Source organism: Thunnus albacares, chromosome 5 (genome assembly GCF_914725855.1).
Source record: "Thunnus albacares chromosome 5, fThuAlb1.1, whole genome shotgun sequence".
Lineage (NCBI taxonomy): Eukaryota > Metazoa > Chordata > Actinopteri > Scombriformes > Scombridae > Thunnus > Thunnus albacares.
The window spans coordinates 31,936,078-31,956,963 of NC_058110.1; the positions used below are offsets into that span (position 1 = coordinate 31,936,078).

General features: G+C 39.8%; 3 protein-coding genes across 5 annotated transcripts in view; 2 read left to right on the forward strand and 1 right to left on the reverse strand.

Annotated features, from left to right (window-relative positions):
- The window catches only part of lama5 (laminin, alpha 5), a 120,474-nt gene extending 110,405 nt beyond the window's left edge, over window positions 1-10,069 (forward strand). For both annotated transcript variants that reach the window (XM_044351374.1, XM_044351373.1), the window contains exons 64-80: window positions 11-144; window positions 302-467; window positions 1,745-1,879; window positions 2,175-2,329; window positions 3,139-3,271; window positions 3,986-4,129; window positions 4,255-4,385; window positions 4,493-4,654; window positions 4,751-4,883; window positions 4,997-5,151; window positions 6,262-6,457; window positions 6,603-6,740; window positions 7,005-7,164; window positions 7,256-7,386; window positions 7,836-7,929; window positions 8,037-8,156; window positions 8,926-10,069. In XM_044351374.1, the coding sequence (XP_044207309.1) occupies window positions 11-144; window positions 302-467; window positions 1,745-1,879; window positions 2,175-2,329; window positions 3,139-3,271; window positions 3,986-4,129; window positions 4,255-4,385; window positions 4,493-4,654; window positions 4,751-4,883; window positions 4,997-5,151; window positions 6,262-6,457; window positions 6,603-6,740; window positions 7,005-7,164; window positions 7,256-7,386; window positions 7,836-7,929; window positions 8,037-8,156; window positions 8,926-9,074 (2,436 nt within the window). In that variant the 3' untranslated portion in view covers window positions 9,075-10,069. The remainder of the gene's footprint in view (window positions 1-10; window positions 145-301; window positions 468-1,744; window positions 1,880-2,174; window positions 2,330-3,138; window positions 3,272-3,985; window positions 4,130-4,254; window positions 4,386-4,492; window positions 4,655-4,750; window positions 4,884-4,996; window positions 5,152-6,261; window positions 6,458-6,602; window positions 6,741-7,004; window positions 7,165-7,255; window positions 7,387-7,835; window positions 7,930-8,036; window positions 8,157-8,925) is intronic.
- A 121-nt stretch (window positions 10,070-10,190) lies between these two features.
- On the reverse strand, window positions 10,191-18,225 carry adrm1 (ADRM1 26S proteasome ubiquitin receptor). 2 transcript variants are annotated; one of them, XM_044351376.1, is made up of 10 exons: window positions 18,126-18,225; window positions 16,459-16,695; window positions 14,925-15,041; window positions 14,291-14,501; window positions 13,357-13,435; window positions 12,853-12,989; window positions 11,998-12,129; window positions 11,749-11,906; window positions 11,313-11,415; window positions 10,191-10,762 (listed from the first exon to the last, which is right to left on the reverse strand). In XM_044351376.1, the coding sequence occupies exons 2-10, from the start codon at window positions 16,666-16,668 to the stop codon at window positions 10,674-10,676; spliced, it is 1,236 nt and encodes a 411-aa protein (XP_044207311.1). In that variant the 5' UTR covers window positions 16,669-16,695; window positions 18,126-18,225; the 3' UTR covers window positions 10,191-10,673. The 2 variants fall into 2 exon arrangements, with proteins under 2 accessions (XP_044207311.1, XP_044207310.1); XM_044351375.1 differs by having other exon boundaries at window positions 13,357-13,438.
- A 17-nt stretch (window positions 18,226-18,242) lies between these two features.
- Window positions 18,243-20,886, forward strand: part of dnajc5ab (DnaJ (Hsp40) homolog, subfamily C, member 5ab) — a 30,116-nt gene continuing 27,472 nt past the window's right edge. Inside the window, exon 1 of the mRNA XM_044351378.1 lies at window positions 18,243-18,468. The gene's annotated coding sequence lies outside the window, so the exon portion shown is untranslated. The remainder of the gene's footprint in view (window positions 18,469-20,886) is intronic.

Here is a 20,886-nt window from a genome sequence, read left to right on the forward strand (position 1 = left end):
CTGTGTTTAGCCTCCTGCCCCGCTCGCTCTGCCTAACTTTAAGGGCTGTATTGAGCTAGATACGCTGAACGAGGAGGTGCTCAGTCTGTACAACTTTGAAAAGATCTTCAAACTCAACACTACAGCGGACAGACCTTGCGGCAGGTCGGTGCACACAGTGTCATACTGTCATTTAATGTATTTAGTTGAAATCTTTGCTGCATGTTGACCCTGGATTTCTCTCATGAGGTCCAGTCTGTATTTGTGTGACCTCGCGTGTTTTCTACGTATCTTCTTAATGGAATATAAATGCTGAAAACAGGTTGAAGCCGGTGCTGACTCAGGCCTGGGTGAATGATGCAGCGTTTTTCGACGGTACCGGCTTCGCTACCGTCACCTTCACCGATGAATCGACTCGCATGCAGCGCTTCGAACAGGAAGTCAAACTGCTCTCGCACAACGGAATACTGCTCCTGCTGCAGAACGGGGTAAAGACCTCACTCTTTCATTCATTCATTCATTCATTCATTCATTCTCTTAATAAATTACTTGTTTCTGGATCATTGATGCATCACAACTTCACCATCATTCAGTCAGTCATTCTAACATCTGTTTTACTCTTTTACATGATTTCATTCATTTTAGAGCTGCAACAATTGCTTGATTAATTGATAACTCGGAAAAATCAATCAATTTTTTGTCATTTTTCAAGCAAAAATGGCAGAAACCTGCTGCTTCTTGCCTCTAAAATATGAGAATTTGGAGAATTTGCTATTTTTCTTTGTCCTACATGACACTAAATTGAATATCTTTAGTTAGAGGCAAATTGAAAACATCACTACGGCCTCTGAGAAGCTGTGAATGTCATTTGTTAAGAAAAAGTAATTAAGAAAATAATTGGCACATTAATCAATATTCATTCATTAATCTCTTCAGCTGTTTGTTCCCAAAAAAACGTTATTTACCTGCATTCCTGTCACATTATCAACTGATTCATGCATTCGTTCATCCTTTCATTAATGAACTCATTAATTGTGAAATCCTCCCAACTCCACAGTCCACTCACTTACTCACCCGTTCATTCATTTAATCCATTTTTAAAACAATTCTTTAAGTTCATTCTTTATCTAGATTTGTCACATGAACTCATTCATTCACTCCTCCAGTCATTCATTCATCTATCCCATTCCTTATTTAATTCATTCACCCATTTATTCATTAATTTCTCCTTTCAATCATTCAGTCACAGCATCAACTCATCTATATACATGTACTTTCAAACACACGTCCAGTTTTTAATACATATATTCGTGTTTTTATCGTGTTGTATTCATTGCTGTTGAGTTATGTTGTTATTTATAAGGAGCTTGAATGATAAATTGATTATGGAGCGATTAATATGTCAGTATTACTGTAAATGTCAGCCAATAAGGAAGAAGGAATTGCAGTACAGAAATACCAGAGATATATGTACGGTAGTTTAGAGAAGAAATGTTTTTAAGGGATTAAAAATGTTTGTTTCTCTTTTGCATCTGTTTCAAACACTCATATTAGCTGATATATATATATATATATATATATATATATATATATATGTTTGATTTTTTAAGCTGAAATATCAATAATATCAGTATCACCTTTAAAAGTCCAGTATTAGTGGGATTATAATCATTAATATATTGAGTGTACAGTTAAAAGATAACAATGAAAAGTTGGATGTACTGAGTGTTTTTTTGGTTTTTTTCGTGTCTTTCTCCTCCACCAGAATCAGTTCCTGTGTCTCGGGGTGCTTCAGGGCAGACTGAAGGTTTTCTATGATTTCAGCGGTGATCTGGTGGACCTCATGCCTAAAGATCCCACATCGAACTTCCTGAAGATCAGCGACGCGGACGCCAAATCTGTGAGTCTGTCACTGCTATGTCTTTGTCTTGTAACACACAAACTGCACCAATTTTCACCAGGATTGTTTCAAAAAACTCTCCACTTCTTTACTAAAAATGTCTTGATGTTATTAGTCAAATTCAGCTCTAATGCCATATATATATTCAAATTTCCCATAAGTATTATAAAATCCAGCAATTAAAGGTATAGAGACTAAAATAAAATAGAATAAAATACCTGAAATATAAGCTTGTCCTTTTGTTAAGTTGTCTTTTATGCTGATTACTAAAGTTTTATATTTGTGGCATTTGTAGCTGGAGATTATCATCCTGCGTGGAAGTCCTGCGGACCGTGTCGTGGTGAGGAACAACCGCAACATTCTCTACAACCACCATTTCACAGAGAACATCCCTTCGTTCAGCGGCAGCTACTACCTGGGAGGAGTACCGGAGGACAAGATGCCGGAGAAGTAAGTGGACGTACAGTCACAGTTTTCTGTCACATTTCCTTCTTCCTATGGACAAAAAAATCATTCTCAGTTTGTAAAATCAACTTTTTATTCCATTTTTATTTGTTGTTATTTATTATTAGTCTTTAGATCACCTTTAATTATTATTTTTTATATTAATAATGGATGAAAGATGTTGTTAACAGTGGTAAACCCAAAGAAAAATACTCTTATCAACCATCAATCTCTAATGCAGACAGACATGTGTGTACTAAAGACCGATCAGCTGTGTGACCACATAATTCATTTCTAATTGAAAGTGATGTGCTGTTGTGTGTAGCTTCGTATTTTGTATGGTGTGTTACGTGTAGTTTTTTTTGTTTTGTTTTATTTTGGCGGGTTTTTTAGTTGTTGTTTTTTTTTTTTTGCTTTGTACTGTTTATTGTTGTGATGTTGTATGTTTTGATTGTGGGGGACTACGGATGCTAATTAGCTTCGAGCTAACTCCGGTACAGTGCATCTTTAATGTTTAAAACTGCACACTGTCCCAATCAATAGAAATCAAATCAATACAGTTAGCATCTAGCTGGTGAAGAAAGTGAAGCATTTAGCAGTCCAAGAGCCAGTTCGAAGAGAGCAAACCAGTGAAACCAGTGAAAACTGGACATAAACACGACTTCACTATGATGATTGTGTTGCTCTGTGTCTGCTTCCCTAAAAAAAAAAATCAATGCAGCTTTAAATGTAGAAATATTTTGAGGGGTTTACTGTAAGTTAAGTAAAAAAAACTCTCTGAGATGCTGTTTCATGCTGCCTTTGTCTCTTTTCAGGTTGAAGTCTAAGTTCCCTAAGCAGGGCTCTCTGAAGGGCTGCTTCAGGAACGTGAAGGCCCAGAACTCTCACATCGACCTGAAGAGGATGACGAGCTCCGGAGTCAGCTTCGGCTGTGACAGCGACCTGCTGGTAAGAAAACACAGATCAGCATTCAGCTTCAATAGAAAGGGAAAAAAAATGCTGTTTTTTTCATGTATGTTGTCTTCTGAGGTCACATAAAAAGACACAGAATCAATACACATTTATATATAGTAACGTTTGAATATATGATATGAAGGCAGTGTTTCCAAATGAAGTTTATCTTGTAAATTCTGCCAAGCTGAGGGTTCATAGTATGAAAATGCAGTTTTGCCAAGTTCCAAGCAGACTGTAGGGATGGTTAAAGTTATCCATGTACATGATCTGGTCAGAAACAGGAGAAATTTTGCAGAATTAGACAAAAGGTTTACCGAGAATGGCTTAAAAGATGACATGTACACATGAATGTCCCTTTGTATTTTCCCTGAGATATCTCCATCTGACATATATGAGTTACAGTGATGTTTGTGTGTCAGTTTCAACATCTGGAAAGTTTCTCCACTTGATAAAATCAAGCAAAATCATTTTAAGTAGTTTTTCCTACAAGTTTTCTTTCATTACACTTCAGTTCTTGCAGAAACTGTCATATTTCCCTTTAAGAGATTACAAATAGTCAAAGTATTTCCATGTGACATTCTTATAATCCCAAAGGTAACACACAAATCTGCTCACTGAGAAAATAAACACAGATAAACACATACTAATACAGTGTGTCTTGACCTGTTGTGTGTGTGTGTGTGTGTGTGTGTGTGTGTGTGTGTGCAGGTGGCTCGTGAGGCTCATTTCTCCGGGAAGAGCTACCTGGATTTGGCTCTGACCAACGTTCCCAGTATCAAGAAAGACTTCCACGCCGGCTTCGGCTTCAGAACCGAACACAAGGAAGGACTCATGTTCTACCACCACGATAAGGTCGGACGATCCTCTTCAACAATTCCTGTTTCCCTCGTTGTCTCTCTCTTTCTTTCTGTTTTGTAAAAGTGACAAAGCTCGATTCTTTAAACCTGTGGCTGTCGTGTGTGTGTGTGTGTGTACAGGACGGAGTGTGTCAGGTGTTTTTGCATGAAGGCCATATCGTGGTGAGAGCCGGTAACAGTGAAATTAAGACGCAGAAGACGTACAACGACGACAACAGCCACTACATCACCATCTACAACAACGACAGCGGGTAGGATGACATAAGGATTTCCTTTTTTTCAACATGATGACATCTTAATTTTGGTACATTTCCAGTTTCAAACCAGCGTGTTGAGACTCTTAACCGCTCGCCCTCAGGATACGCCTGTACATGGACGACGTGCTGGAGAAAGGGAAGGAGACTATCAGGTTGGGACGTGGCGTGACGTCGACCACGCAGGGCAGCACCTACCTGGGAGGAATGCCCGACCAAACCCTCGGCAACCTCACCGGATGTATCAGCAACGCCTTCATCAAGAGGTGAGAGGAGAGTCTCGTCGTCATGGTCTGAACAGGAGAAAGTGATTGATGTGTTTGATGTGTTGATATGTTATAACCTGCCGTTCTTGTCTTCAGGGACATGATTTCTCAGATGGTTTTGAACCTGCTGAAAACAAAAGAAAACGTGAATGTTCCTCTGGACTGTCCCGCTGCCAAAAAACCTCAGCAGATCGTGGCTGCTCCACCTAAACACAGCAGCAAACCCAAGGTACACACACACACACACACACACACACACACACAGAACAAATACAGTTCTACCTGAAATTAAAAAAAACTAAAGGTACATCCTCTCTCTCTCTCTCTCTCTCTCTCTCTCAGGGTAAGCACAAGAAGCCGTCGGGGTCTCGCAGCCGTAACACCAGGGAGTCCTGTCAGGGGGAGACGTCGCAGCGGGAGACCGGAGCGACGCACTTCAGCGGCTCCACACACAGCTACCAGAGATACGACTCTCTGCCCAGCTCGCTCAGCTCCATGTGAGTGTCAACACACACACACACACACACACTTAGAATATATAATATATGATAGGAAGTAATACGATCCTTTGTGTTATTGAGAGAGCGGGAAAGTGTCTCAAGATGTTTTTTTTCTCTCATGTCAACTGAGAAAAGTATCATTATTATGATATATTATATATATATATTATAGTTGTGTATTTCTTTAATACTTGAGGGAGGTACAGAGCTTTTTAACCTCTTTTAGCTCAGTGTTTCGGCACATTTACAGTAAGGTTAAGTCATCAACATTGTCTCCAGCAGAAGCAGGAAGTGGCTTTCAGCATATAAACTCTCATAAACCTTTTACACTACCTACCTAAAGTGGTTGTTGGACACCCAACCCAACTTAAATACATCATGGGGAGACAAGCATGACTTGCTTTATTGCTAACACGTTGACTTTATAGGAGCACTAAATGTTAGAGATGTGTATTTTCCAGCTTGTTGTGAAGTAGACTGAAAGGGTTAATTAAAGGGCAGGTTCACAATTTTTCAAGTGTGTCTTAAAACAACAGTCAGGTGTCCATATGAACAGTGAAAGAGGTTTTCCTCGCTGTAATCATTCCTCCTGTTCATACTGGATATTAAAAGATCCTTCAAATGTGCTTTCAATGGAAGTGATGGAGGATAAAATCCACAGTGTGTCCACACAGTCATTTAAAAGTTGATGTGAAGCTTATATTCAGCTTCAGCAGTCTGAGTTAGTCATATCAAGTGGATATCTGACACATTTACAGTCTTTTTAGCATCAAATTCCCTCTTTGTGTTTCCTACGGTGGAAGTATAGTAACAAAAAGAGGGACTTTGACACTAAAAACACTGTAACATTGAAAGATATCTACTTGATTTGACTCATTTGGACGACTGAAGCTTCATATTAGCTTCAGATAAACTTTTAAATACATTAGACTACATTATGAAGGGATCTTCTAATGGTCAGTATGAACAGGAGGAATGATTACAGCAAGAGAACCATGTTTCAATGTTCATTTGGGCTCCTAACTGTGAATCTGTCCTTTAAATCAGTTGCTAAAATGGGATTTAGATGTTCTAAATAATATTTAATCACCTCTCTTTCTCTGTCAGGCCTCACATCTCCATGTCTGTGAGGATCAACGCGTCTGACGGTTTGGTGCTTTACGTAGCCGGCGGCGGGCATCGAGGAGGAGCCGTGATGTCACTCAGCCTGTCGGACGGCCACCTGCTGCTCTTACTGGACGGAGGGAAGAGGAAGGCCAGCCTGCGCAGCCACAAGAAGTACAACGACGACCAGTGGCACACGGTGAGGTCACAACGCCAGAGTCACGTGATTAGGCTAAACCAGGAAATAGAGACGGAGGTTGTAAAAATATGCTGTTCAAGATTGTGTCTAGTTTCTGTCATATCTAACCTTCTCTGCTTCTCTCTCTCTGTGTTTGTCACTTCAGGTGTTTATAAAGCGTGAAGGAGAGAAGATCAGTCTGATAGTCGACGGTATCAGCGCTCAGTCTAAGAGAGTTCCTGGAGGAGACCGAGCTCGTCTCACTGGGCCTTTATATGTCGGAGGAGTCCCGCCCTCTCTGGCGGTAAAACATCCCCACTCTTCTTCTGTTTATGTTTATTTATTTGTTTTTTGCTTAAATCTATAAAGATGCACCATGCACCTACATCAATCACCATCATTATATTATTAATAACAAATAAAGAAAGATACTCTTTTATTCAGATGAGGTTTCGGCCCTCGGGTCTTCTTAAAATATTTACAACATTGTCTCTGCTCTGACAGACAAAGCACCTTCATCGAACATCTGTTCTTCTTCATGTCTGTGTCATTTTGTTGTAACCTTTAGGCCCCGGGCTCCGGCGGTTTTGTCGGTTGCGTCAGGGATCTGACACTGAACGAGGCCCCTGCGGGAAGCCCCGCTTACAGTCAGGGGACGGTGCCCTGCTTCCAAAACCCTCTACAGCCCGGAGCGTACTTCTCTGGACAGGGAGGACACATCGCGATAGGTAGTTAGCATCACTCTTCTTCTGTTGTTTTCTTTATTTGAGTGGTGCTGTGTTGTTGTTTCCTGACTGAAGTCTCTCTGCTTCCCTGCAGATGAGTCCTTGGTTCTGGGTCGGGATCTGGAGATCCAGCTGGAGGTTCGGCCCATCTCGGACTCTGGGCTGCTGTTGCATGCTGGGACGTCACCTGACCAACAGCTGAGTTTGGTCCTGAGTCAAGGAGAGGTGAGACCACCGCAGCGAGGGTCTTAACAACAACCTGAGACGCTTGTTTTTATTCGGTCAGGAAAGAAATTAGAGCTGCAACAATGCAGGATTAATCAGCAACTATTCTGATAATTAAATAATTGTTTTAATACTTTTTAAAGCATAAATGGCAAAAATTAGCTTGTTCCTCTTTCTCAAATATGATGATTTAATGCATTTTTTGTCATACATGATAATAAACTAGTATTTAGAGTATAGTAGAGTATTTTTTGGTTCTTGACTGTTGGTTGGATAAAAGACACTTTGGTTTGTGGGAAATAATAAGAATTTTTCAATTTTTACTGACATTTTATAGACAAAGCAATTATCAGCTCTTTTAAAAGTCAATAAAAAAGAAAGTGTTTAATTAATCTCTCTTTTCAGGACAAAATCTAAAACCTAAACCTAAGATTACTTTGTGTGTGCAGGTGATTGTGTCAGTAAACAGCGGTAAAGGTGAATTCTCTACCTCTTTCACGCCTGAAGAAGCTTTGTGTAACGGACGCTGGCACACCATCACAGGTCAGTTTTATAACACCGTCGCTGTGTTTTTAAGGATTGGTGTCGTCCTGCTGAGATAATAATGATTTATAACGCTGCTGCTGTTGTTGTTGTTCGTTTGTCTCCAGTGGTGAAGAAGAACAACATCCTGCAGCTCCATGTGGACGCAGCCAGCGAGCACAGCGTCGGCCCCAAACACAGCCGCTCAGCGGGGGCCAAGGAGACCGTTTACCTCGGAGGAGTACCTGGTCAGCGCATCACACACACTCCTCTGTTTTATCCTCTTTAATGATTTCTCATGTAGAATATTAAAGAGCCAAAGCAGATCAATCTGAGAAGGCCAGAATGTTGACGCAACACTGATATAATTTATATTGTTATATTTATATTGTTAATATAACATTTTCTGTCATATTTTTTTCATTTATTGGTTTATTTAACACAGACACACATTAATTAACATGCTGTAAATGTGCCACAGTTAGCCAAGGAGCTATTTTACATCTGTTGTCACTGGACAGATGTTACAAAGTCAACCTAAATAAACAATATAATACATAATATTTCTTTAGCTTTGCAACAAATGATTGTTTTCATTATCAATTAACTTTTCTTTTATTCATTTTTTGATTATTTGGTTCATCTTTCTGTCTATAAAATGGCACAAAATAGTGAAAAATCACAATTTTCTAGAACTCAGTCCAACATCCTCAAATAGATTTTGTTCAACTGAAGTTAAAATCCTGAAAATATTTTATTTTACAACAATATGAAACAGAGAAAAGTAGGAAAATCTTACATCTCAGAACGTGGAAACAACGTTTGGCATTTTGCCTTTTAATAATGATCATTTTCTGTCAATAAATGAATCAACTGACTGTCCTTAGTGTCATTAAAATGTCTACACAGAGGCCCTAACACCACTTTATACGATGCACCCTGTCAATCATACAGTTAGAAGCAGTCGGAGTCTCGTGGCTTCTTCTCTAACATGTCGTCTCTCTTTCCGTCCACCAGATGGCGTAACAGTACCCGGTCTCCCCGCCGGCCTGCCAGCCTTCCAGGGCTGCATCCGCCAAGCGACCATCAACCACAGACCTGCCATGTTGTCCAAACCGCTCGCCGTACACGGAGCTGTAGGGACGCAGGGCTGCCCACACATGTAGACCCCCCCCCTCACACACACACACACACACACACACACATCAACACATACAGTCTTATCCTCACATTCCCCAACTACAAATTACCGGTGGCGGGTGTCTTGTTACTGTAGCTAATTTAAAAAATATATATATTAATATTTATTTTTTATTTTCAAGAAAAATGTATATTTTATATTTTCCCATTTGTCGTCACAATATTACTGGTTTGTTTTTTTGTGCTACAGGGTGCTACAACAGTGAAACTGTCTGCACATAGAGATGCACTGATACAAGTGACTGGTACAAGACTCTAAACTCATAAATCAATCATTAAATGTGTATATTGTAAATAAAATGGAAAACACAGCTTGATTTTTCTTCGCTTTTGCAAAACAAATGGTGACAAATAAATACAATTTTTGCCCTCCAGCCCCCAAACAAATCTCTTAAATCTATAATGTAAGTATGGTGCATCTCTAGCAGAGAATGTTTAATATACCTACTGAGTCAGGACACTGTGAACACTGTAATATATGAGTAACGTCCTCAGGTGGCGCAGATGTGTGACCTTACCTGCAACAGGGACTGGAGCAGGAATCTTTTCAAAGTAAAAGTCACTTTTAATTTTTAACACCGGTTCATGTCACACCGGAGTTACTGTATTAGCCAGTTAGCGTCGACATCCAAGTCATAATTTACAAATGGGGAGAGATTTTTCTGAAAGCTTAAAAATACAACGGAGTGTGTACAAGTGCCTAAAAATCCTTCTATCAAGGAAATAAACGGATTTAGAATAACGACCAATCCTGCAATCATACGACAGTCTTAAACGGTTTAGATGAAGTCCCTCTCGTCCCACGCGACGTGAACGCAGCGTCCCGTCTGTCGGCTCCTGTCCAGGTTGCAGGCAGCGTTTGCCGTCTATTATGTCATAAATGTACCAAACATTGAGTGTGAAGCTTGTATGTAATATAACCACTTTAAAAAAAAAAAAAAAAAAAAAAAAGATTTCACAGTAAAAATAAGCTGTCCATCTTCCCCCCTGCACTTCCCGCCCCCCCCCCCCATCCATATGTGTTGTAAATGTGTTTCTAAATAAAGTTTTTTTCATACAAAAAAAAAGACAAAAGCCTTGAGTTGTTTTTGTATGCCAGTATGATTTTTTTTATTATCAAGAGTAAATAAAAAAAGCCTGAAAGTATCAGCACTCACTCTGACAGTCTGTGCTTTGAAATATAAGAAGAGAAATAAATTTAAGGCTCAATCCCAACACAGTCTCTCTTTGTTTCATAAAAAAAATCAAACAGTGTCTCCTCTTTCTCTTTCTGATTAAAACAAAAAGGACAGCAGAGCAGAGCTGTAGATAAACAGAAGTCAGGTCAAAATAACAGTTAACGTGGTCACAGTGGAAAAAAACTGACCTAACTCGTCTGTTTTACAGCTCTGTTGACGCTGTGGTGGTGGTGGAGGTCGTCCTGAGTGGGAGCGCGAGTGTTGCCTTTGGTTATAGAAACATTTAAGACAACATTAAAGAGAATGGAGGTAAAAAAGGAAAAGAGGAGAAAAAGGAATCAGATTTAAATCTAGAGGCTCGGCGGTGTGTGTGTGTGTGTGAGAGCTCTAATCCAGACTCATGTCCTCGTCGTCGTCCTTCTTCTCTTTGGAGTCTCCTTTACTGCCCTGCATGGCTTTAGCAAACGCCTCCACATCTGACGACAAGACAAGATACATATATACAAGATCAATGAACAGCAATAAACATAAGAATCACTGTATTAAAAACAATCTTATTGCAGTTCTGCTGCACATAACAAAAGCTCATTTTTGCTGGTTGTCATAGTAATGCGACGCTATGACAGCCGTCAGACTTTGTGAGCATCAGAGCAGGCGGTGGAAAGATTTGCGACTGTAAATAGAGTTCAAAGAAATGTTGATCATCATTGTCTGACACATTGAAAGCTTCTTGGCTCACAGCTTTAAACTATTTTTCCAGTCCTGCCTGGTTCTGTGCAGCTGTTTCAACTGCAAAAACATTTTTAAAAAAAGGCACAAATCTACGTCTAAATTTAGTTCCTGCCCCTAAAAACAAAGTGCCTGATCCCGGGGTAGAACTTTTTAATCTAATACAAGTATAATTTAATTAATCTTCAAGGTTCTTCGGATGCAGAGTAAACACAAACAGTGATGCAGACACTTGAGACTATTTGGTGGATAAGGGCCATTTAAACAATACTGTGTGTGTGTGTTTGTTTGTTTCACCTCCTCTGTTGGCAGCATCCACAGCCTCTGCTGGCAGACCAAACTGACTCATGAGAGGGCCGAGCTGCCCGGAGGCCAAGGCACTGCTGAACATACTCATGGACTGAAGGAGGAAAGAGTCACAGTCACTGGATTTAGTTCAACACTGCAGCATTGACTAACACTTCTAACATAATGACATAAACTGTGGGACCTCGTAATAATTACTGTTAACAGATGACATCATGATGGAGATTGATTGGTATTGTTCTACCCGCACCTGATTACCTAAACCGAAAGTGTTTAGCCAATCAGGTGTGGGTAGAGCAGAGAGAGAACTGAAAAACACATTATTCTATTATTAAACTTCTATTATTATTTCCTCCACATCACTTCAAAGAATTCAAGTGTTTCTGATGCTCAGTACAGTAAATTCATGTTAATCTGCGTCTCCTACCTGCTGGAACTGAGGTGAGCTGAGTGTGTTCTGGATCTCTTCGGCACTCTGAGGTAAACTCTCTCCGCTGGGGAGGAAGGGCAGCAGCCTCTGCTGGACCTCAGCGTTCGCCAGGATGGGAGCCATCATCTCTGGGGTGCAAACACTCGCCAGGTCCACTGAAGAATGAAGAAAAGAGGAGTTAGTCCTGTTAGTTTTCTGTCTCCTTCATTTCACTGACAGACTCTTATCAGTCCAGCTTTCTCTCACCTGCTGATCCCTGAGCAGCTGCCATTGGGACGCTCATGGTGGCGAGGATGCTCTGAAGGTCACTGAGCTGGATGGGCTGGTGGGATGAAGGGCTTCCAACAGAGGCTGGGACCAGCGGAGTCTGAGCTGCAGCTGTGAACAAGTCCAGCAAACAAGGAATGAGTCAGGGAGATTTTTTACATAACATGATGCAGAAAGTAAAGTAGAAGATAAAGTTGAGCTCTTTACTTCCAAAATATCCAAGGCATTTCCTGTTTAAAGATCATTTTGAGATGAGGGACGACACAAGGAGGGATCATTTCAAACTGTAGACCAATGGGATGTTTGTACGTTTGTTCAAAACTTCTAAACATTAAGTTGAGTTACAGCATGAGGTCACTTCTGGCTTCTTCCAGTCTGAACCAGTGAGATGAGAAGTTTCGTTCATTCACTCACTGCACAGAAGTTACCAGACAGCTTATGCAAATTTAATTAACCTGGAACAATAAGCCTGATCTACCAGATTTATTAAACATCAACACAGAAAGATATAAAGAAACCTGTCAAAATTCACAGAAAAAAAAGGGAAATCCAAGTTAAATATAATTTTCTAATGATCAACAGGAAGCAAAGTAGAAAATATGATACCCAGAACAGAGGAGCAACGCTATAAAACCAAAAGATCACACAATAAACACCAACACTTCTGCAGGATTATGGTAAATTACTGGCAAATTAATATTCCTTTAACTGTAAAGATGCCCTTTGCAAATGTGTCTCATAATGCTTTAATGTGTCACATAAAGTGTCAACAATAAATCGAATACTGTGCATGTCCACTTGGCAGATGACTGTAATGACGCAGCTATAATGTACCTGGTGTAGAAGGAGCAACAGTAGTAGGAGACACAGCAGAGGCAGCAGGAGTCACGGGGGTGGTGGGAGCCTGAGAGGAGCTCAGTCTGGGGGCTCCGCCTGATGAAGGAGTGGCTGCTGCAGACTGGCTACGAGAGCTGTGGAAAGGATGGAGACCATAGAAGGTAAAGTAAGAGGATAGTTTATGATATAACTTTTAAAAAACTTATGTCATTTATTTATTTATTTAATCTGTGGCTTATCTCATTCAAAATCTCATTCAAAATCCCACTGACGTTTGTGTGTTCTGTTATAAATAAACAGTCTAATATTGTTGTTTATTCAATATTTCTGTCTTAAGTGGCCTTTAAAAGCTGTTTAAAAGTGCTGCAGTCGATGCCAGTTTGTCCTAAAATATGGAAAATAAATTTATGTCTGTTACATAACACATAACTCTGTGATGACAGTGGTGATGTGAGCTGATGCTGATGTGTGTGTTTTTTTTTTTTTGGTGTTTAGTCTCACCTGGATGAGGAGCTGCTGGTTGCTGGTCCTCCGCTGCCCAGCAAGTTGGCAAGTCCTGGTCCTGCTAGAGCTCCCAGACCTCCTTAGACAAAACACAAACAAATCAAAAAAAAGGCCGAAATTCATCTCTGTTGTGTAAAACAATTGCTCGTAGCTGGCTGGCTATGTCAGAGTGGAAGTAAAGAGAAAACAGCCACAATGATTGACTGCCTATCTACAGCTTCTGGACCACTTGTGTTTGAATACTGTATCTGACAATATGGATTATTCATCACATAGTCTGGATGATCTCATATTGAAGCTGGTCATCATGTCTAGGGGGTTCTGGTCTAACTGCTGGCTGGACCCCCTTTTGTTTTGCTGTTTGTTGTTTGTGTTAATTGGTTTTATATTGTCTTGTTTTTTTGTCTCTCCTATTAAAAGGGAGCTTCTCTTTGTCTGTATGAGTCATTGTCATTGTGGATACTGGTTGTTACTTGATTTATATTTATCAAATATATAAATGATGTTGTCTGATCATGTGAATCTATAACCAGACTGCCTTTTGTGTTTCTTAGTGTTCAGCTTGGTTAACAAAATACAGACAAAAATAATAGCTTGTAAAAAAAAACAACAACTGTATGATGGTATATATGTGTCAAAAATATCAATAAAAAAGAGAAAACAGCAACAAAAACATCTGAGGAATGAGATTGGTCCTTTATCCTAAAACTGAAATGGACTACTTTAGTATATCTAATAAAATTATATGGATGAAAGTAAAGTGAACAAACTCAAACAGTGAGACTGGTGGTGTGACTCTCTTGAGGTGTTGTGTGTGAGGGTTACTTCCTGGAGAAGACTTTTCCTTCTCTTTACAGCAAACTACAAGTCTGTGATGACGGTATGTGAGAGGGTTTGTACACGTTTAGAGGAAACATCCAGTGCTGCTCACCCAGTCCGCCCAGTCCTGTTGGTCCGATGAGCTGCATCAACTGGTTGTGGCTCATGTTTCCCAGCAGGTTTTGCAGGCCTCCTTCTCCTCCGAGGGCAGAGAGCTCGTGGCCGCTGCCGCTTCCGCTGCCTGGCGCTCCGGGAATGGGAGGGTTGTTCAGGTACTCGTTCACCTTACGACAGTATTCCTCATCCTTGTCGGTCTTTGGCTCCTGATGGAAATGGGATGAAATCACAGTGAAATTCTTCACAGGAGAAATAAACAGGGCCGAATATATCTTAATTATTCCTCTGTGGTGTCTCAAGGCAGCAACTAAACCAAGATGAACACTGTAAATGAGCAGAAAAGTGATTTTAACAAGAGTTCAAATCAATTTAGGTCCACAGGAGGACACAACCTTGTTTGTTTGACTAAAAGAATATTCCTCCATATTTGAGAAGATAAAGGAGAAAATGACTGGTGAGCTAAATGTGTGGCTGTATGACAAATAGCCTAATAACAGCTGTGCACTCTCCCTCTTCTCTCCATTAAACATCCATCTGCCTGCACACAGATGGGCACAGATGTCCTGCATCACACAGACAATCTCTAATTCTCCTCCCTTTAAAACGATGATGGGGCATCTTCCTCTCACCTGCATCCAGAAGAACAGTCTCTTGGATCCGGCCTTGAACTTCAGCACGTAGACCCGTCCGGTGGTGCACTGGTTCACTCTCTTGAATTCACAGTCATCAGGGAAGATGATCAGGTCCTGAAACAGGAAAAAGCACAACATATGACATTTACTAAGGATGGAGAGGAACAGAAAATACACACAGTGTTTGCTCTGACACAGCAAATCATCATCAAACAATCAACAGAAGGGAAAAAAACCAAGGCAGCAACATCACTGCAGCTCTGAAATAAAGACACGGTCACCTTGTTTGTTCTGAGGATGGCCGGCTAAATTTAACTTAATTTGACAGCATTGTTTGAATGAAAACTGCTTGTATGTACAATAACAGAATGAAAAAGAAGCAAAGTGTGAGCAAACCAATTATCAAAGTCCTAACAGATAATGTCCAGGCACAACCCAGTTGTTTACTGGAAGCCTGCACCATCATTTGATGGTTCAAGTATAAAGATCCGATGGTTTGGGTAGAGATCTTAGTGACATGTACAGCACCAGTCAAAAGTCTGGACACACTTCCTCATTCAAAGGAATGAGAAGGTGTCTAAACTTTGGACCAGTACTGTATGTCTTTGTGTTCAATTCTACTCATGGACCTTGAGTTGTCAAATAAATTGAGTGGAGTGCTGAAATAAAATATAAATATCAAAATACAAAATAAATATAGTATGGGTAAAAAGTGATAAGTTACTTTATATACATACATAACCAACTACTGTATGTATATAAAGTAGCGTATCACTTTTTTTCAATACTTATTTCAGCACTCCTTGCACTATTTGTAGTCTGTTTACAATTTACAAAAAAGGTTCCACCTGTATATAGACATTGTATGTTGTTGTTTCTATATCTATGTATCCATTTTTTCCACCCACATGCTTATACATAACAGTGATATGTTTATGCGTCATTATCTTTGTGTGGCTTGTTGTCCTTTCTGTATCTTTCTGAGGATTGTTGTGTGTAAACACATTGACAACCACTAGAAACCAGAGTCAAATTCCTCGTATGCATAAACATACTTAAACAGCCAACAAAGCTGATTCTGATTACAAAGCAAAGCACTAGCATGGTCAGATTTACAATCTCACCTCCACTGGAATCACAGGCTACTTTAACAATATGTAGGTCTTTGAATTTACTAATTTGCAAATAATTACTAGTAATCTCACAATTTTAGCTTTTCTGGAGGTCAGACCAGCAGTCATATTGTAAATGTAATATATTGTAAAACGTATTGGAGTTTGAACAGTGGTTTAAGGAGATTGTAAGAAATTCCCTAACCTACATAAGTCTACGTAAAGGCTGGGGTAAGCTCTAAGTGAACTATTTCATAAGACGTGTTGTCGGATCACGTCAGAAGGTAGAAGTATTAATAATATTAATCCCTCACTCAAAAGTCGGGCAAAAAGCCTAACTCATGATCAAAATGACAACCGGTAAGATTTATTAACAAGGTTTTAATTCTATCATACAGAAATTTTTTTGAGTAACTCACATCATCAACATTCCCACTGGTCCTGTCCTTCCAGCAGAAGTGAATCAGGGAGTCGTCGGACTGCTGGATGTACACCATGCCCTTGCGCTTGTCCGGTGTCACTACGTTCCCCTTCAAACTCATTTTACCGGCACGAAACTCTACCAGGTACTTGCTGGAGCTTCCTCTAGAGCCGCTCACCAAGCTGGGAAACAGAGCGCCTGACGACATCTTTAGATCTCCTTGTTAAGTGGAATACTGGAGAGAAAAAGAAAGAGAAAGAAGTCAGGGTTACAAGAACATATATGCATTTCACTGGCGTGGTTATTATTGGTGTGGGCATCCTCATTATTTAATACATCATTAATGATACATCTGCCAATTATTTTCTCAATTAATCAATTTGTCAGTTTGTCTGTAAAACATCAGAAAAAAGCAAAGAACAACAGTTATAATTCCCTAGAGTCAAAGGTCACGTCTTCATATGTCCTGTTTGGTTCGACCAACCCAGAGAAAATCACATTACCATGATGATGACAAAGAAAAACATTAAATCATTACATCTGAGAAGATGCCAATCAGCCAATGTTTGATATTTTTACTTAATTACTAAAATGATTATCAAAATAGTCGCAGATTAAATTTCTGTCAATCGACTAATCAATTAATCAACTAATCGTTACTGCTCTAGTATTGAGATTTATGCAAAAAGGTCAAAAATTCACTGGCTTTACGTTTTCTTTGTCTCCTATAACAATAAACTAATTAAGTGATGACTGTAGACATTGCCACCTTGGGAAATTGTTCTGGGTATTCTTCACAATATTGGCATTTTATAGACCAAATGATTAGTAAAGGAAATAACCTGCATATTAATCTATAATTCAGTTAATTGCTACTTGCAGTCTTAGATTGAAACAAAAACGTCAAACAGTGAAAAATTACCATCATGATTTTGAGCCCAATTTGACATCTTTGTTGCTTTTTTATAATCGATCATCAGTCCAAAGTCCCAACATATTCAATTTCCTGTAATGTATCATACTAAAAAGCAGCACTGAATAGAAGAAACCATCAAATGTTTGACATTTGTGCTTGAAAAATGACCTTTCAGTCAACCATTTTATTTCAGCTCTAGTTCTGATTACAATAAAACATCTGGATTCATACTGAATATATGTTTGATAAAAGTTTGACTAACTTTTCAATCTGAAGTGGGCACTCGCAGATCCTCAGAAAAGTTAGACATTTAACGTTTTAAGCTTTAGACATAACATAAACACAAAGACCAGTTAGCCAAGTTAGCCAGCATACTGTTCTGTTGGTTCGAGACTAAACTCGTTAACGGTTTGTCATTGTGTTTATAAATACTTTTGTAAAGCATTAACCTTGTAAGAGTGATGTCCAGCTGTTGATGTGACGTCTAAAAGTAAGTGTGGAGCTGTTTGTTTAAGTTTAGAAGACTTTTTAAAGCTAACAAAAGTAGCAGTTAACTGTATAACGTTAGCTAGCATTAGCTGTGCGGGCTGTGTCATGCTGATAGTCAATGCTAACATTAGCCCATGACTTGGCTAAAACAGTTACAGTTTTGCCAGCGAAAGCCTTTGAAAATTGAAAAATAACAACTAACTTCGTGCGGAAGTAGCTTTTGATCAGCTTCATGTAAAAATATAAGTTTGTTAAAATACCTTCAAAGTTGTGTTGGCAGAATTAACCAACAAGTCTTTCTTCTCTCGCCGCCTGCTTGTAACGTTAACGTCCGTGTTTATTTCCTGTTCTGTCGTGAGCGCGCCGCTGTCACGCCAGACGCGCGCAGTGGCAGAGTAGGCGGGTTTGCGCGCTCCCTCTCCGCCAGGATTGACGACTGGTCTCTTTCTCAGAGTGGCAGTTAGCTCGGTGCTCCCACTACCTGCTGTTTGAATGGTTTAGCGGCGCAAAGCAAAGCTCAACTGGGATGCGAGTATTATAAAAATCGAGTTACGCTTCACTTGAAAAAAGAGACAGAAGCCGCACTGCCCGGTGCTGAGAAAGGTAAGAGATGCACCGAGTTAGCCGGCGGGCTAACATTAGTCAGCTTTGCTGTCCTTGGATTAGTTAGCGAGCTAAGTGCTAGCTGTTTAGTGAAACCAGCATATCGTTCGGCGCAGGCTCGGCTATGGACGGGGCTAACCAACATGGATGCTGTGTGTGTGTTCCTTTGATGCGGTGTCTGGAGATTATCCGCTTTAACTACGGTTTGATTCCCGAGCCGACCGGTATTTTCTAGTTCGGTTGCCAGTCACGAACCGAGAGCTTTACACAGCGTGAGAGCAGGCAGACGTTGGATTCAGAGCCCGGGGCGTCATATCGATTATTGTGGGTTTTAAACCTGGTCAAGTCTTGAGTAAAAACAGTGAGAAGACACCAGGGGATAAATCCGGATTTGCAGTCTGTAGCTAAGTGAGGGGTCAATGTGGGTTTTTTTATGTCCGAACTAACGTCTTTCTTTATAAATGTTTAACAGGCAGGTGCAACTTAAAACATTCCACTTCCCAACTTCCAAACATGACTTACAAGTTAGTAGCTCGACTGTGTCATTTGACTGCTCTGAACGGGTCAGTTTCCTATTATTGGTTTGACTATGAGCGAATCTGAAACACGTCAACTGAGCAGAGCTGCTGTCTTTTTCTGTCCTCATGTGATGTCTATGCGGAGTGGCAGGTGGTATTACAAACTGGCTGACCGTGTGGATGTGTGTGAGTGCATGCATGTTTGTAGCAGATGTTAGAAAAAACAAATGTGATTAGGAGAACTTTATTATACAGTTATACAGTTTTGGCTCTAGGCAGGTCCTCTGGGTCTTTCATCAACTGCAACTGTAATCTTTTTAATCAAATTGCAGCCAGCAGTTCAGTCCTCTGTTGTAAGTAATAGTGTTATGGATATCTGAGCTGGCAATGCATCACTTCTTTCATCTTTTCCCTCCCATTAGTGATTCTTAGTTGCCAACTGTTAAATAAATCTCCAACTATATTGATAATCAATTAATTAATAGTCCATATTCTCTGACTCCAGCTTCTCAAATGTGATTATTTTCTGGTTTCTTTAGTTCTCTATGACTGTTAACTGATTATTTTGGGTTGTGGACTGTTGGTCGGGACAAAAGAAGACATTTGAGACATTTTATCGACTAAACAAGTAATCGATCGATTGAGAAATGAATCAACAGATTAGTCAATAATGAAAATAATCGTTAGTTGCGGCCCTAATTCTGAGCATAGACCATCAAAGTCTTGTTCCATGACAAGCTCCTGCCAGATCCCCCTTGAATACAAGATAATACATGTAAATAATTGAAATATAATGCATTTTTTACCTTATTGTTGTTATTATTTATTAGAACAAGCAAATGCAGGAATTCAAAGTATTACGGTATTTAGTCCAATATTAACTTTTAGTATTCGACTGACTGTATTTGGCTTTTTCTGATCATTTTTCCTGGAGTTGTGTCACTTAACATAATTGTAAAACTAGCAGGGCAATAAAAGTAGAATGGGGGGGGGGGGAAAACAGTGGTCAGTTTAAGAGCTGATACAGTTCAGTCACTTGGCAATTACAAATAATCAATTTGTCTGTTTTAGAAACCGTGACCAGCGCTTTGAGGAAGCTCTCAGTAATAAAATTCTTCAGAAGGTTCATTAAAATGTATGCATAAGCCTAATGAATACAGTTACATAATTCATTTGCACACATTCATGAAATAGTTTCTAGTGCTGAAAACGACATGTATGACCAATCAATGAATGCTCTGATCAGCACATGGCATCAGCTGCAGAGCTTACTGAAGTACATGTATGTAAAACAAGCTGTTTTCACTTACATTTGTGTTAATACTCTCTCAAAAGTGCTGAATATTGTATCACTATAAACAAATATAATTATAGTGGTGCAGCTATAGTCAAATGACCATGTTGACAGTTTCATAATGGCTCTTCTTGTCCAGATACTGTTAGTGAAAGGTATAATCAGGAACAGAGCATCTCCAACCATCAGCGCAGACCGGAAAGTATTTTCACAGCCGCTGTAGTTCGGCCTCAGGCTGCACTGAAATCACAGGCATGACTAGTTAGCATCTATTCTTGTATTCTGTTTTAATTCATAAAGTGCTTAAATGATTCATAAATTGCATCAACTTCAAGAAGTGTCCTTCCCCGGCAAGTTATCCCTTTTTAAAATTTCACAACAGAATCAGTTTTGTTCTCCAAGTACAGTAAATGTCCAGGAAACATTTTTTACCAAATCATATCTGTGTGAGTCAGCCGGTCTGCGTAAGGGGGTTGAGGGGAAAGGCATGATGTCATCAGTATGAGCTCTCCTACGTGTGGTCATCAGTGACTCATTTAAGAGCCAGTCACATCAAATCAGGTTATACCTAGATAACAGAGCAGTAGGAGGTCAGAGAGGGAGATT

Bases quoted from the DNA above. Each gene is read 5' to 3' on its own strand.
- adrm1 (XM_044351375.1), bottom strand. From the start codon at position 16,668: ATGTCGTCAGGCGCTCTGTTTCCCAGCTTGGTGAGCGGCTCTAGAGGA. The intron at 15,042-16,458 runs GTGAGTTACTCA...TTCCTGTTTCAG, and splicing joins CCAGTGGGAATGTTGATGAT to GACCTGATCATCTTCCCTGA. The intron at 12,990-13,356 runs GTGAGACTAAAC...TCCTTTCCACAG, and splicing joins ACCAGCAGCTCCTCATCCAG to CTCTCGTAGCCAGTCTGCAG.